This window comes from Megascapheus bottae, chromosome 4, assembly GCF_031878675.1.
Source record: "Megascapheus bottae isolate mThoBot1 chromosome 4, mThoBot2.hap1, whole genome shotgun sequence".
NCBI lineage: Eukaryota > Metazoa > Chordata > Mammalia > Rodentia > Geomyidae > Megascapheus > Megascapheus bottae.
In genome coordinates, this window is record NC_143512.1 from 38,670,331 (window position 1) to 38,684,231 (window position 13,901).

At 39.8% G+C, this 13,901-nt stretch overlaps 1 protein-coding gene across 1 annotated transcript in view; it reads right to left on the reverse strand.

Annotated features, from left to right (window-relative positions):
• Positions 1-13,760, reverse strand: part of Msh3 (mutS homolog 3) — a 122,392-nt gene extending 108,632 nt beyond the window's left edge. The window contains exons 1-8 of the mRNA XM_090331697.1: positions 13,572-13,760; positions 11,752-11,872; positions 10,832-11,052; positions 10,379-10,576; positions 9,000-9,116; positions 7,502-7,619; positions 5,015-5,160; positions 3,202-3,368 (exon numbers count right to left, since the gene is read on the reverse strand). Coding sequence (XP_090187823.1) covers positions 3,202-3,368; positions 5,015-5,160; positions 7,502-7,619; positions 9,000-9,116; positions 10,379-10,576; positions 10,832-11,052; positions 11,752-11,872; positions 13,572-13,760 — 1,277 coding nt within the window. The remainder of the gene's footprint in view (positions 1-3,201; positions 3,369-5,014; positions 5,161-7,501; positions 7,620-8,999; positions 9,117-10,378; positions 10,577-10,831; positions 11,053-11,751; positions 11,873-13,571) is intronic.
• Between the last annotated feature and the right edge of the window lie 141 nt (positions 13,761-13,901).

Genomic DNA, 13,901 nt, shown 5'->3' on the forward strand with positions numbered 1-13,901 from the left:
GTGATACTAAAAACATAAAAAGTAGTGTAAATCATAAAAAATCTGAAAGGGGAATCTCCTCAATCAAACACAAAATTCAATTTGCCTGTAGTAAATATCTGCACATTGGGGCAAGGAGTCTGACCTAGTGGTAGAGTGCTTGTCTAGCATGCACAAAGACCTGGGTTTGATTTCTCGGTACCACATATATAGAAAAAGCCAGAAATAGTGGTGTGGCTCGAGTGTTAAGAGTGCTAGCCTTGAAGAAGAAGCCCAAGGACAATGCTCAGGTCCTGAATTCAAGCCCCAGGAGTGGCAAAAAAAAAAAAAAAAAAAAAAAATTGCACATTGGCATCATCAGTATAAACCAAAAGCACTAATATCTTAATTAGATTAAAATAGTATCAAGGAAGCAAAGGTCATTTATACACACAGCAATTACAAAAATAAGATCCCCTGCTCCAGGGAGCAGGAATGAACTCTGAGAGGTAGACAAAGGGATCTAACGCATACAATGATGAGACCCCTAGGTTTGCTTTAGCATGTATGACCCAAAGCTGGAGCTAAACAACCCGAAAAAGCCGACACAAATCAAAAACATACCCAGACCAATTAACCACAGAAAGCTGAAAGTGGAGCTGTGGCTCAAGTGATAAGAGTTCTCGCCTTGAGCACAAAAGCTCAGGGACAACATCCAGAACCTGAGTTCAAGCCTTAGGACTGGCAGAGAGAGGGAGAACTGAGAAGGAAGGAGGGAGTGGCGGAGAGGGGGGGAGCAAGGGAGGGAAAAAGAGTGGGAACTCCTCTTCCTTTTGACTGACATGTCAGAGAAGGCCAAGTGGGAACACAAGGAGTTAAAATCTCCACCCCTGTCCCTAGGAAGGGGCACCCCTCAGATGACAAGAGGACAAATAGGGAGCCTACACTGCCATCTCCACCTTGTCATACATAGCAAGACAGCACACTTCCATCCTACTAAGCAAGTGCCAGAGAAAGCCACACTAAACCAGAGGCTTACATAAATATATTCTTATAATATAATTGAAAAGGCACGAGTTTTGATCAAAACTCAATCATTATACCAAGGAACAGGAAGATCTCAAACTGAATTAAAATGACAATCACCAGATGCCAAGATCAAGATAACAGAGATGTCAGAATTATCTGACAAAGCTTTCAGAGGAGCCACAGCAAAAAAAATGCTCTGGCAGTAATTCCCTGCATGCCTGAAACAAATGGAAAGATAAATAGTGAAGCCAAAAGAAAAAAAACTCTGTAAAAAAAAAAAAATTGAACATCAAACAAAATTTCAGAAGTAATGAAATAACCAAAAGAGAAACCCCAGCAGATCAACAGCTCCAGAGGAGACAGGAAATGGTCAATGGTAACATACAGGAGAGACCTGCCTAGCTTTTTACCATAATGCCCAGAAGCTCACTCCCTTTCCATAGGGAGTCCAGACCCCTTCCTGTATTTCTTTGTCCTCATGCTTTCTTCTTCAATTCTCAACATGAAATTTCCTCCCCATCAAGAGTCCGAGTTTCCATAATTCTATAATGTGTCCAACCTGTGAACCTCAGAGTTCATGCTATTTCCACACAAACACACACACATACATACACACACACACATACACACACAGTACATTCCTCCTTCTACCAGTTCTTTTTCCATTCTGTAAAAGTTTCCATCCACACCCACTTCCTGCACAGATACCCTTGTCTATGCCACAGTGTTCCCATTTCTCTGAAAACAAAACTATCATCTGTTCTGCTCACCTTACTTACCTCAAAAAACAGCTTCATTGAGAACTAGTAATATTTAATAACACTAATAATTATTGATTTCTATAGCTTTCCTCCCAGCTAAAACTACAACATCTCTATGCTAAAACAACCTTACTATAGTTAATGCAAGGCTCAAAAATCCTTGTTTTTCCATTTGTTTTTCTCTGTATATATATTTCTATAATGGGTGGAAAGCCAGTAAGATAATATAACAGATTTTCTAGGATACAGACTGAAATCTTAAAATCACATTTCAAATACACATACAAATCAAAGAAAAACTATGTCATGATTTAGAAATAATTTTAAGTTACTATAATCTTTGACTAATATTTGTTCCACACTACAATATAAAAGAAAGTCTGTATCTTAAGAAATAAAATAAAGGTCGGGGCCGGGAGTTTGGCCTAGTGGTTAAAGTGCTTGCCTAGCATGCATGAAGACCCGGGTTCGATTCCTGGCACCACATACATAGAAAAAAAAAAAAAGCCGGAAGTGGTGCTGAGGTTCAAGTGGTAGAGCTCTAGCCTTGAGAAAGTCCAGGGACAGTGCTCAGGCCCTGAGCTCAAGCCCAGGGCTGGCAAAAAAAAAAAAAAAAAAAAAGAAAGAAAATAAAGGTGAAGTTTTATAGTCTTTAAATTATATCTCATGCAATATAAAATGCTTTGGAGACCTCTTGTGGTTAGCTTAAGAATAAAATAATTTAAATTAAATTAAAACCTAAAAGACTTCAGGATATAATTCCATTCTTTTGTCCTTCCTCTACCGCATGTAATTATAATCCCTGTGTACATCACCTTTGTAATAATAAATTAATTTTTAAAAAACAAAATAAAAAAATCAACTTCTATAAACCCTACATTACAATGATAATGTGGGTAATTTTTTTCATATATTTTTTATTATAATTAATAGAAGGGTTACATGATATTTGCCAGATAGATGGTGCATTAATTCCCATACATTGATACCCTTTCACATGTCTTAGTCCCCATTTCCCTCCCCCCCACCCCCACCCCTCATCTTGTTTTCCCCCTTCCCTATCCAATTTCAAATAACCAAATACAAATATATCCGATAATGTGGGTAATTTAAAAAAAAAAAAAACTTCTCATTGTTGGGCTGGGAGTTTGACCTAGTGATAAAGTCCTTGCCTAGCATGCACAAGGACCTGGGTTCATTCCTCGGTACCACATACATAGAAAAAAGTTAGAAATAGTGCTGTGGCTCAAGTGGTAGAACTCTAACCTTAAGAAAGCCCAAGGACAGTGGTCAGGCCCTGAGTTCAAGGCCCAGGACTGGCAACAACAGCAACAACAATAAAAAAAACTTCTCACTGTTGACATAGAAATAGACTGTTGAAATAGAAAACTATTTCTTAAGTATCAGTTAGGGAACTCATTATTCTGGGAATCATTATACCTTTCCAGCTTACCTAACAGCAGTGGCTCGGTGGATGAGTGTCTCTGTCTGCTCTGACAAGTCTGAGGGAAGCAGCAGCTCCACAGGCTGCAGGCTAGATATGCGTGTCTCCAGCTCTGAACGCGAAGCGGAGTCCTGGAAGCTATCCAACACAACCTCACCTGTGGCAGGCTGCACTCCCTGAAAACATACACAAACATAACATCACAAAAACCAGACATTTCCCCAGTGACAGCCGGAAAGACCTGTAAAGCCAATGTGCTCACTAGTCCATACTACATTTCTAAAGTGTTTGAAGACCTGTCTGCTTTTTAAGACTCCTAACATGAGTCAGGTACCGAGATCTGTGGGGCTTTCCAGAGATACCTAAGTAAAGGTCCTGAACCACACTAACATGCCTGGTGGAAGGACTATGACACATCACCCCACCCTGCTAGGCCTCAGTGTCTTCTTCTACAAACAGAAAAACATCAGCCACTTCCTAACAGGGCTGTTGTAAGAATCCAGTCAGAAAAACAAAAGTGGGGTTGGGAGTCGTGGCTCACTCAGGAGGCTGAGACCTGAGGATCATGGTTCAAGCCAGATGACAAATATGGAAGATTATTATAGCCAATTACCAAGCAAAAAGCCAGAACTGGAGGTATAATTCAAGTAGCTAGACTTGAGCAAGAAAAGCTCAAGGGAGAGTAGAAGGCTCAGAGTGTAAATTCCAGTAGCAGAGTGTGTGCATGGCAAGCACACACACAAGCACACACACACACACACACACACACACACACACACAAAATAATGAAATTATTTAGCTAAGGTCCCTGAGTGATAAAGAAACCAATATTTAAGATTCAAACCCATGGAGCCTGTTTTAGGCAATTATTGTCTCTAAATAACCCTTCCTCCAAATCTCTGGAGAGTCCCACGATATTCCATGTTTAATTTCTATTCCAAAGTATCTATAAAACCCTTTGTAGCCATATTGTGTGTAGTGTTTTACTCTTCTGCCTATACACTGTCTACATATTGGGCTTTCAATGAATCTCCTTTCAAATCTTAAAATTCTAAAAAATATGGACTGAAATTATCTGGATCTTCTTATAACAGAACACCGGAAAGCCTCATGAGAAAACTGTAACTAGTGATTTAACAGGTAATAGTATAATGACAAAAATGTTTTCCTAGAACAATTCCTAAAAAGTACATCTCATTAGATATCCTCATTATACATTTTTGTTACATTTTTAATGTACAGCACATAAAAAAGGGAAATAATTTTCAGGGTATTAAGAAATGTGTAGCTATTTATCCTGTTTTGCCTATGTGAGAACATCAAGGAGTTAGGATAATTTAAATCACACACACATGCATATAAACACACACATCACCAGATGCCAGTGACTTGTGCCTATAATCCTAGATACACAGGAAGCTGACATCTGAGGACTTCAGTTCAAAGCCAGCTAGGCCAGGAAAATCTGTGAGACTCTTATCTACAATAAATTACCAAAAAAAGGAGGCTGCAGAGCTGTGGCTCAACTGGTAAAACACTAGGCCTGAGCAATACCCACACCTGAGTTCAAGCCCCAAGATCAGCACGCACACACACACACACACACACACACACACACACACACACACACACACACACACACACACAAACACCACAAGATATATCATCAGATTAACCTATGAAGATATTGTTTTATGTGAAACCCAAGCAATTTTATGATTCTATAAAATATACACATACTCTTGAAACCTTTCAAAAGATACTCATTGATTTTTATCAAGTTTACTGATATTAATATATTTGTTCCTCACAAAGTACTTACCACAATGCCAAAAACGACATTCCCTTTTCTTTTGTCCTTAATATTTTCTTTATCTTCATAGATACACAGAAGATAATTTGTGGAAGTATCAGTCATTACCTCATCAACATTTACAGTATCATCTAGCTTGATCAGAGGATTCACATGTAATACAGGTTAAAGAAAAATACATGCTAAATTTTAGCCTTTATTATGTTGAGGTATGTTCTTCTATCCATTTCTTTACAGCATTTATTATGAAGGCATGTAGGAAGTTATATCTACTGAAATGATCATGGGATTTTTGTCCTTGATTTCATTTATGCACTAGATTCTATTTGCTGGCATAGTATATTGAAAAATTCTTGTATTCCTCAAATAAACCAGCTTTTAAACATTGTGTAAATATTATACATATATGTATATTATAAAGTATATTATGTATTATAAAATATATATATTGTTGCAGCCAGACACAGCTCAGACCCGTAATCCTAGCTACTCAGGAGGCTGAGAACTAAGGATCATGATTCAAAGCCAGCCAGGCACTAAAGACCAAAGACCATGAGACTCTTATCTCCAATTAACCACTAGAAAATGGGAAGTGGCACTGTGGCTCAAGGGGTAGGTTGGTAGCCTTGAGCTGAACAGCTCAGGGAAACACCCAGGCCCAAGGGTAGGGCAGTAGTCTTGAGCTGAAGAGCCCATGCCCAGAGTTCAGCCTCATAACCAACAACTGTATAGTTGGTATGTTTTATATATATATATATATATATATATATATATATATATATATATGTGTGTGTGTGTGTGTGTGTCAAAGCAATTAACTTACACTCAAATGCTGCAAATTAATTTCTTTCACTAAAGTGCCAAAAGCAACAAAAGAGCAAATAATTGGGAAGACATTAAAAAAAAAAGGAAGATGCATACATATGTATGTATAAAACATGCATGTATAAAGCAAGTCTAGGCCGGGAGTTTAGCCTAGTGGTAGAGTGCTTATCTAGCATGCACAAAGCTGTGGGTTCAATTCCTCAGTACCACAAACACAGAAAAAGCCAGAAGAGGTATTGTGGCTCAAGTGGCAGAATGCTATTTCTGAGCAAAATGTGTGCAAATATAGTGCACAGGCTCTGAGTTCCAGCCCCAGGATTGGCAAAAATAAAAAAATAAATAATTTTTTTAAAAAGCCTATTCTCAAAGTCTATTACTCAGTCTGGCACACAGAACCAGAGTGGCACAGAGAACCACCTTGGCATATAGAACTTTTATATCAAAAAATCAGAACTATAATGCTATAATGGAAGCAAAAGGGAAGCAAGGAAAAGGTACTGTTTTAGGAACAGACTTCAAATAAGATTCAAGTTCAAGCAAAAGAAAAAACAAGTTTGCTAACTACTCACATATTGATCAAGGTAGAATCAACATAGGATTATTAATAGTTTGAGTTTGTTCTAAATGACAGCCATTTACTTTTCTTTTTTTCTTTTTTTTTGCAGGGGGGAGGGGGCCAGGAAAGGGGAGGGCAGTGGTACTGGGAATTGAGCTAAGGGCCTTGCTGGGTAGGCACTCTCCTGCTTGAGCTTCCCTGCTAGTCTTGTCTTTCATTCATTACTTTAAGTTCACTTTATGTCTGGGCCTACTTGCACTGAAATCTTCCTTCTTTATGTGCCCCTGGGAATCACAAGGATGATAGGAACATATTACCACCATGAGTCATCACCTTTGCCCTATACCTAAGATACGAACAAAATGATCTAGCACTCTATGTCATAAGCATTTAAATGACCCCTAATTTTGCAGTTTTCTTTTCCCATGACATTAATAAGCTATTTTCTAGGCCCCACTTTAGGAAGCTCCTGAGGAGCTTGCAGGCCTTGAGCAGGTCACCATGACAGACAACGGTATCAGGGAAGACATTTCAAACAGCTCTTGTCTGCCATCACCTTTCATCAGGCCCACTCTTCCTTGCTCTCCAGATTTTACCATGACATCTGAAAGTCACTCAATTCCTGTGAAAGTTCAGCAAAAGAAGGGGGCTAATCACTAACCATGGACTGAAGTCACCATTCCATTACCACCTTATCTCATCAAACTTTTCCCACTGAAAGAATATTTTTTTTTTAATCTGCCATCTTAAAAACAGAGCTCTTAGCCAGGCAATGTGGCTCACGCTTATAATCCTAGACAGACATTCAGGAGGTTAGAACTGAAGGTTGTGGTTCAAAGCCAGCCTGGGCACTAAAACCCATGAGGCTCTTATCTCCAATTAACCATCAGAAAACTGGAAGTGGTGCTGTGGCTCAAGGGGTAGGGAAGTAGCCTTGAGCTGAAGAGCTCAGGGATGACACCCAGGCCCAGAGTTCAAGCCCCATGACTGTCATTAAATAAATAAATAAATAAATAAAATAGCTCTTAGAACATCTAAGAGAGAGAGAGAGAGAGAGAGAGAGAGAGAGAGAGAGAGAGAGAGAGAGAGAGAGAGAGAGAATCCTAAAAGGATATCTTCTCCAATGAGTGTAGATTTTGTATAAAGAGCAGTCAATTTCCGGGCAAAGAGTGAACTTTTGTTGTCTCCAACAGCCTTCAATGCTGCTGTTTCCGTTTGTTTCACAACTCCCACCTTCAACAAAAGAAAAAATAATTAATATCAAATCTGATGGATGCCCACTTTATAATGCTAAATATTTCATTTGGAAACATTTAAGACAAATTTCTCCATAATGTCCAGGAGAAAGGTTTAAGTTAAAAAAAAAAAAAAGCCAGTGACTGTATGTAGAGATTCCCTTCTTGAATACTTGTACGCTAAACATGTCATTTGAAATATGATGTAAAACTCAATGTTAATAAATTCTTTAAATTTAAAAAAAAAAAAACACAAGCTGGTAGGCCAGTGGCTCACACCTGTAATCCTACCTACTCAGAAGGGTGAGATCTGAGAATTGTGATTCAAACTCAATACAGACAGGAAAGTCCTTAAGACTCTTATCTCCAAATAAAGATCAAAAGGCTGGAAACAGAGCTGAGACTCAAGTGGAAGAGCCTTGATCAAGAAAGCTCAGAGACAGTGCCCAGGCCCTGAGTTCAAGCCATAGGACTGATTTTAAAAAAATAAGAAGAATGACACACAACTAACACATGTGAACAGATCACTATGAAACATTCTGCTTCTGGGTTTAAAAAAAAAAATTCTAGGACCAAGCTAGTGTCATATGCCTGTAATCCCAGCACTGAGAAGGCAGAGGTAGAAAGATTTCAAATAATCAGGCCCACCTGGGCTACAGAACAAGTTGTGAGGAAAGCTTCAATTACATAACAAGACCTATCTCAAATTCTACTGCGAACACTAAATAATGTTTTTCAAAATCAAGGTATATATAGACATGTTTTATTATACAGATTAATATGTATCTATGACATACAAACCCTTAGCCTAATTTTGATTATGTTCTAAAAACTAAGTACCAGTGACTGTACATAGAGAATCCCTTCTTGAACACTTGTTTGTTAAACATGTCATTTGAAATATGATGTAAAAATCAATGTTAATAAATTCTTAAAAAAATCAAGGCATAATACTAATTATTGTGACACATTTTCATTTCTCAGAATGGCCAAGTCTAAGCCAGGCACGGTGGCTCACGCCTGTAGTCCTAGCTACTCAGGAGGCTGAGATCTGAGGATCAAGTCTCAAAGCCAGCCCAGGCACAAAAGGACCCGAGACTCTTTGTGGGAGAGAGCTAGGCTGGGTCCCTAACGCTTCGGCACCATAACTCCAATTAACCCTAGAAAATGGGAAGTGGGGCTTGGCTCATGGGTAGAATAGTAGCCTTGAGCTGAAGAGCTCAGAGACAGCACTCAGGCAGAGTTCAAGCCCCATGACCCACCAAAAAAAAAAAAAAAAGAATGCCAAGTAACCTCTGCCTACCACCTTATCAGATACTCTTTCTCCTTTTGTAAGAAATCCAGTTCCCATGCCCAGCAAGTTAAGGCCAAAGCAAACCTTGTAACCTTTAGCCACAAGACGGCGTACGTGAACAAATAGTCTGTGGGTAGGTATACTCGCTGTCATAAAGTTGTGATCTAAATGGCAGTAAATATTCAGCTCCCGGGCAGCAATCTAAAACAAATTAAAAATAAAATATCAAGAACTTTCCACTTCCAGATTCCTTAAGTGGAGTGGCCTGTTTATTTTGTTTAAAATTCATAGACGTATACACATAGAATTTCTATACATGGTAACATAAAAAGCTGTAAAGGCATTCCCTGCATAAAACTGATGGCTTTGTCTATTTTTGACAAGTCCAACAGATAGATTAAGATCTCTAAATAACTCAGAAAAACATGCCAAGTCTTCTTCTATGTCCTCAGATGTACCAAAACCTTCATGTGGAACTTTCCCTACACAAGGACTACTCAATTTGAAAAACATGATAATGGAATGGAATAAGAATTTGCTATGCAACTGATATGCAAATAATTGACAATTATAAGATACTATAGAGTACACAAATGATAAGTCAACTTGGAGAGGAAAATTGCGAATCATGAGAAAATGAGCCTTGGTCTTATTAGCTTACTAATGATGCATGATTAACAGAAATAAAGAAGCGGAAAGCATCTCCTTTCTTTCTATGAGCCCATAGCATCAATAGTGCCCTCCATGGGCACAAAATCAATCTTATTTCCCATTTTCCATCTGACTATAGTAAGCCCATCCCTGAGGAGTAAGGAAACATCTGTTTTTATTATCATCAGACTTAAATTTACCATTTAACCTAGACAGTTTACTTCCCTATTTCCCAGATGATGCCAGCTACATATCTGCTTCAGGCAACACAGCTAATGCTATTTTAGTCAGTCTTCACACAAAACACAGCACAACACTTAGAGAACACCACTGTCCTGCCACAACAGGATTCAGAAAACTGAGAAAAAGTTCAAGTCTTCACCACTTGCCTAGCATGCACAAAGACCTGGGTTCAATTCCTAGGTACCACATGCATAGAAAAAAGCCAGATGTGGTGCTGTGGCTCAAGTGGTAAAGTTCTAGCCTTGAGAAAGTCCAAGGACAGTGCTCAGGCCCTGAGCTCAAAGCCCAGGACTGGCAAAAAAAAAAAAAAAAAAAAAAAAAAAAAAAAGAAAAGAAAAAAGTACTAGGCTAGCAAAATAAGCAAGAACAATCCAACAGTAACGCTGTCATATTTTTCCCAAGAGTCTAGCTCCTAACAAGCTTGTTTGTGCCCGATTTGTTTGTTTCTTTATACTAAGTGACAGTATTTTTAAAGGATCACTGATCAAATTAGCTTTTTCACTTTCAAAAAATGAAACAGAAATGCTAAAACAAATTGATGACTGAAAGAGTGGAAGAAAAACACTTACCTCTGCATCTTCCCCAAAGAACCTGTACTTATATCCACATTCCACACACAGAATTGCATCTTTATACTGCTGTTTCACCTCTATATACTGCAGTTCTAATGGTGTATAGATGCTTTTAGATCGTTTGTTCAATGATTTACCATCAGAAGCTTTCGGAATGCTTTCATGACTCCTCTGTGATGGTCCAAACCGACTGTCCTGGCAACCAAAAGATTTAAGTTTAAAAAGTAATAGCTGGCTGTCCCTTGGTTATCTCATATTGTCCCTGGGGCTGAACCCAGAGCCAGGACATTCTCCATCAGCTTTTCAACTCAACCCTAGTGCTCTACCAGTTGAGCTATATCTTTACTTCTGGCTTTTTGATGGTTAAATAAAGATTCTCATAGACTTTTCACACAGGCTAGCTTCAAACCACAATCCTCAGGTCACCAGTTCCTGGCTTTAATTACATACCTTTGGATTACTTTGTGATTTGGCATTATCAGTAGAAACTGCACTCTTCGCACGCTGAAGACTGATGTCCTCAAAATCAGTACACTTGGGCAGAACTGCAAATCTCTCCCTGCATGGATCTGCCTGGACTCTAATTTGAGGGGGGGCAGAATCACAGCTGAACTCTTTCAATTTTTCCAGTGACTCTGAAAGATTCCTGGTCCTGAGGCATTTCTTTGGCTCTTTAGAAACAAATGAAAATAAAAGATACCAATAGTACTTTGGTCCCGTTATGTTAATTTATATAATCAACAAGATTTTTTTGAGAAACATCCTTTTAAACTAATAAATCTAGGCAGGTTCAGTGTAGCATACCTATACTATAATCCCATCAATCTGGAAGTTGAGGCAAGAGCACTCGAGATCAAGGTCAGCTTGCCCTACATAGATTCTGTCTGAAAAAAAACTAAGAAAAACAAACAACTCTTACTACAGTGTTATAGTGTAATAAAGAAAAGAAATATATAACATTGAACTTATTAAAAACTATAGTAAAGTTGTGCTTCTGCCTTTTTTGTTTCTATATATTAAAGGCATACAGGAAACTGTAGAGAGGTGACAACTGTAAATGGAATACCTGAAGCTAAAAAGGAAAATAGATAAGCAATCATAAATTTGGCACACAGTGCAAGCAAAATCCTAAGTCAGTAATTAAGAAAATTAAGAACCCATTCTATTGGGACATAGAATGTTCAGAACTTTCTGGAATTAGGACACCAAAAACTCTGCAAATAAAATAAAGGGGGTTTCTAAAATAAACAGGACTGGTACTAATCCAAGTTTCAGCAAGGACAGGAAGCCGAAAGTAAGTGAGTAGATCCAGGCTAGATGCATATCTAAACTGAAAGTAAGACTGAGAAGACTCATCACCTAGAACTCACCAGAATTGCCAGCCATTACCAAGACTCTTCCTCCTTCCTTTTCCTGGGCTTTCTTTGCTTTCTTTTTAACAGGTCCATCATTCATCAGTGGTCTCTTTTTCCTTCTGTCAGTTTCTGTAGACTGTGTCATGGAAGTTAGAAGAGGGTGTTACCTCCAGCTTCATGGACACGAAGTAATTAAAAACCTAACTTATGAAAGCCAATAAGCACCTTGACTTCCATTCATAATAGAATAATCTGGGGCCGGGAGTTTGGCCTAGTGGTAGAGTGTTTGCCTAGCAGGCACGAAGGCCCAGGCTCAATTCCTTGGTACCATATACACAGAAAAAAAGCTGGAAGTGGTGCTGAGGCTCAAGTGGTAGAGCTCCAGCCTTGAGAAAGTCCAAGGGCAGTGCTCAGGCCCTGAGTTCAAGCCCAGGACTGGCAAAAAATAAATAAATAAATAAAATCTGTGTTTAGCTCTAGAAAGGCCTATGAGTTAACTGTAGATATTAGCAAGTCATGAGCCTCCTCAGCATTTCAAACCCCCTGCAATTACTGGAAATGAAGTCTGCCTCATTTCCTTATTCCATCAACCCTTACCTATCTTCAGATTGCAAACATACCCTACCCATGTGTTACGTAAAATACTTCTAAGAAACATACTTGTATTCATTTAACATATGCAAAAGTAGAGGGGGAAAGTAGGTAATACACGAACAATTGCATTTTTGAAATGCTAACTGTAACTTTCCATTTAAATAGTTTGCCACTAGAGACGGCATAAAATTATAAACTATTTCAGCAGGAAACCTGAGAAATACATAAGTCCTTCACCAAATAGTCTCTAAATGGTGAATACAAGATAAAAGTTTAGTGAATTCATAAAAATGTCACCCTCAAGAAAAAAAAAAGGCAAGAGACAGAAGTGATTACTACAATAAAAGTTTTAAAAGAAAGAAAATTTTCTTGTGTTGTTTGATTTGTTTTTGCCAGTCCTGGGACCTGAACTCTGGGCCTGGGCATTGTCCTTGAACTTCTGTGTGCTCAAGGCTAGTGCTCTACCATAAAAGAAAGAAAATTTTGAAGTAATCTAGTTATCGTTCACATTAAAATCTGGTAGGTAGTGAAAGGATTTCAAAGTACCTTTCCTCCTATCAGTTTGAGCCTTGCACGTGCAAGGAAGCAGGCACTCTACCCAATGAGCCATACCCCCAGCTCAGGGCTGAGAAATGGTGAACCAGGGATCTCCCAGAAGGGACAACCCGTGGGCTTACTCGGGTGGCAGCATTTCTAGTTTAAAATAAATAAACACTTTACAACAATTATGTTATTCTATTGGGTAGCAAGCAACAGAAAGTTCACCCTGGGTAACTATTTACATGTAGAGATCGTTCCTCTACCCAAACTGAAATTCCTTTCCAGTCATTAGGAAACTGCACAGAAGGACTTCTGCCCACAGTGATCTGAATGACTGGACAATATCGCTGCGCTCCGAAAAGCTGAGACTAATTAAAGTGACAGCTTTCTTCTAGGTACCCAAACAAGACTATATGAATAGGTAAAGTTGCTTTTCAATAGCCAATTCAGGGAAAGGGTCTCCCAGTAACAACTGGTGTCACCTTGGCCACAAGTTTGTTATCTCAAAGGAAGGAACGAAGCTTTAGGATTATACCAAACACACTCGCTGGGCTTCCCCCTCCCCCATCCTCTCCTCCCCCCCCTCCGCCCTCCCCGGCCCCACCCTTTTCTCATCCCGCCCAATCACCTTGCAGTCCACACCTCCACGCCCAAACCCCGCCCCTTCCCAGAGGCCCCGCCCCATCCTGGACAGAACCTACCAGAGGTGGCTGCACCGCGGACGCTGGGGGCGCTGTGGAGTCAGGGTCTCCCTTCCCGGCAGCACCCGGGGGGGACGAGCTGGATTTCAGGCTTCCAGTAGACTGAAAGAACCGACTCAGAACTGCTTGCCTTCCAGGGGCTGAGCCGGCGGCTGCGAGTCCCCCCGACGCAGGCTTCCGGCGAGACATCACCGCGCAGGGAATGGCAATCTGCAGGAAAAGCCGAATCTGGGGAGCGAAACCCCGGCCGCAGCCAGCCGGCGCCTGCGCGCACGCACACGCCGCAGCCGGGCCGCGCGGCGGGGCGGGAAGGGGGCGGTGCCTCGCCTA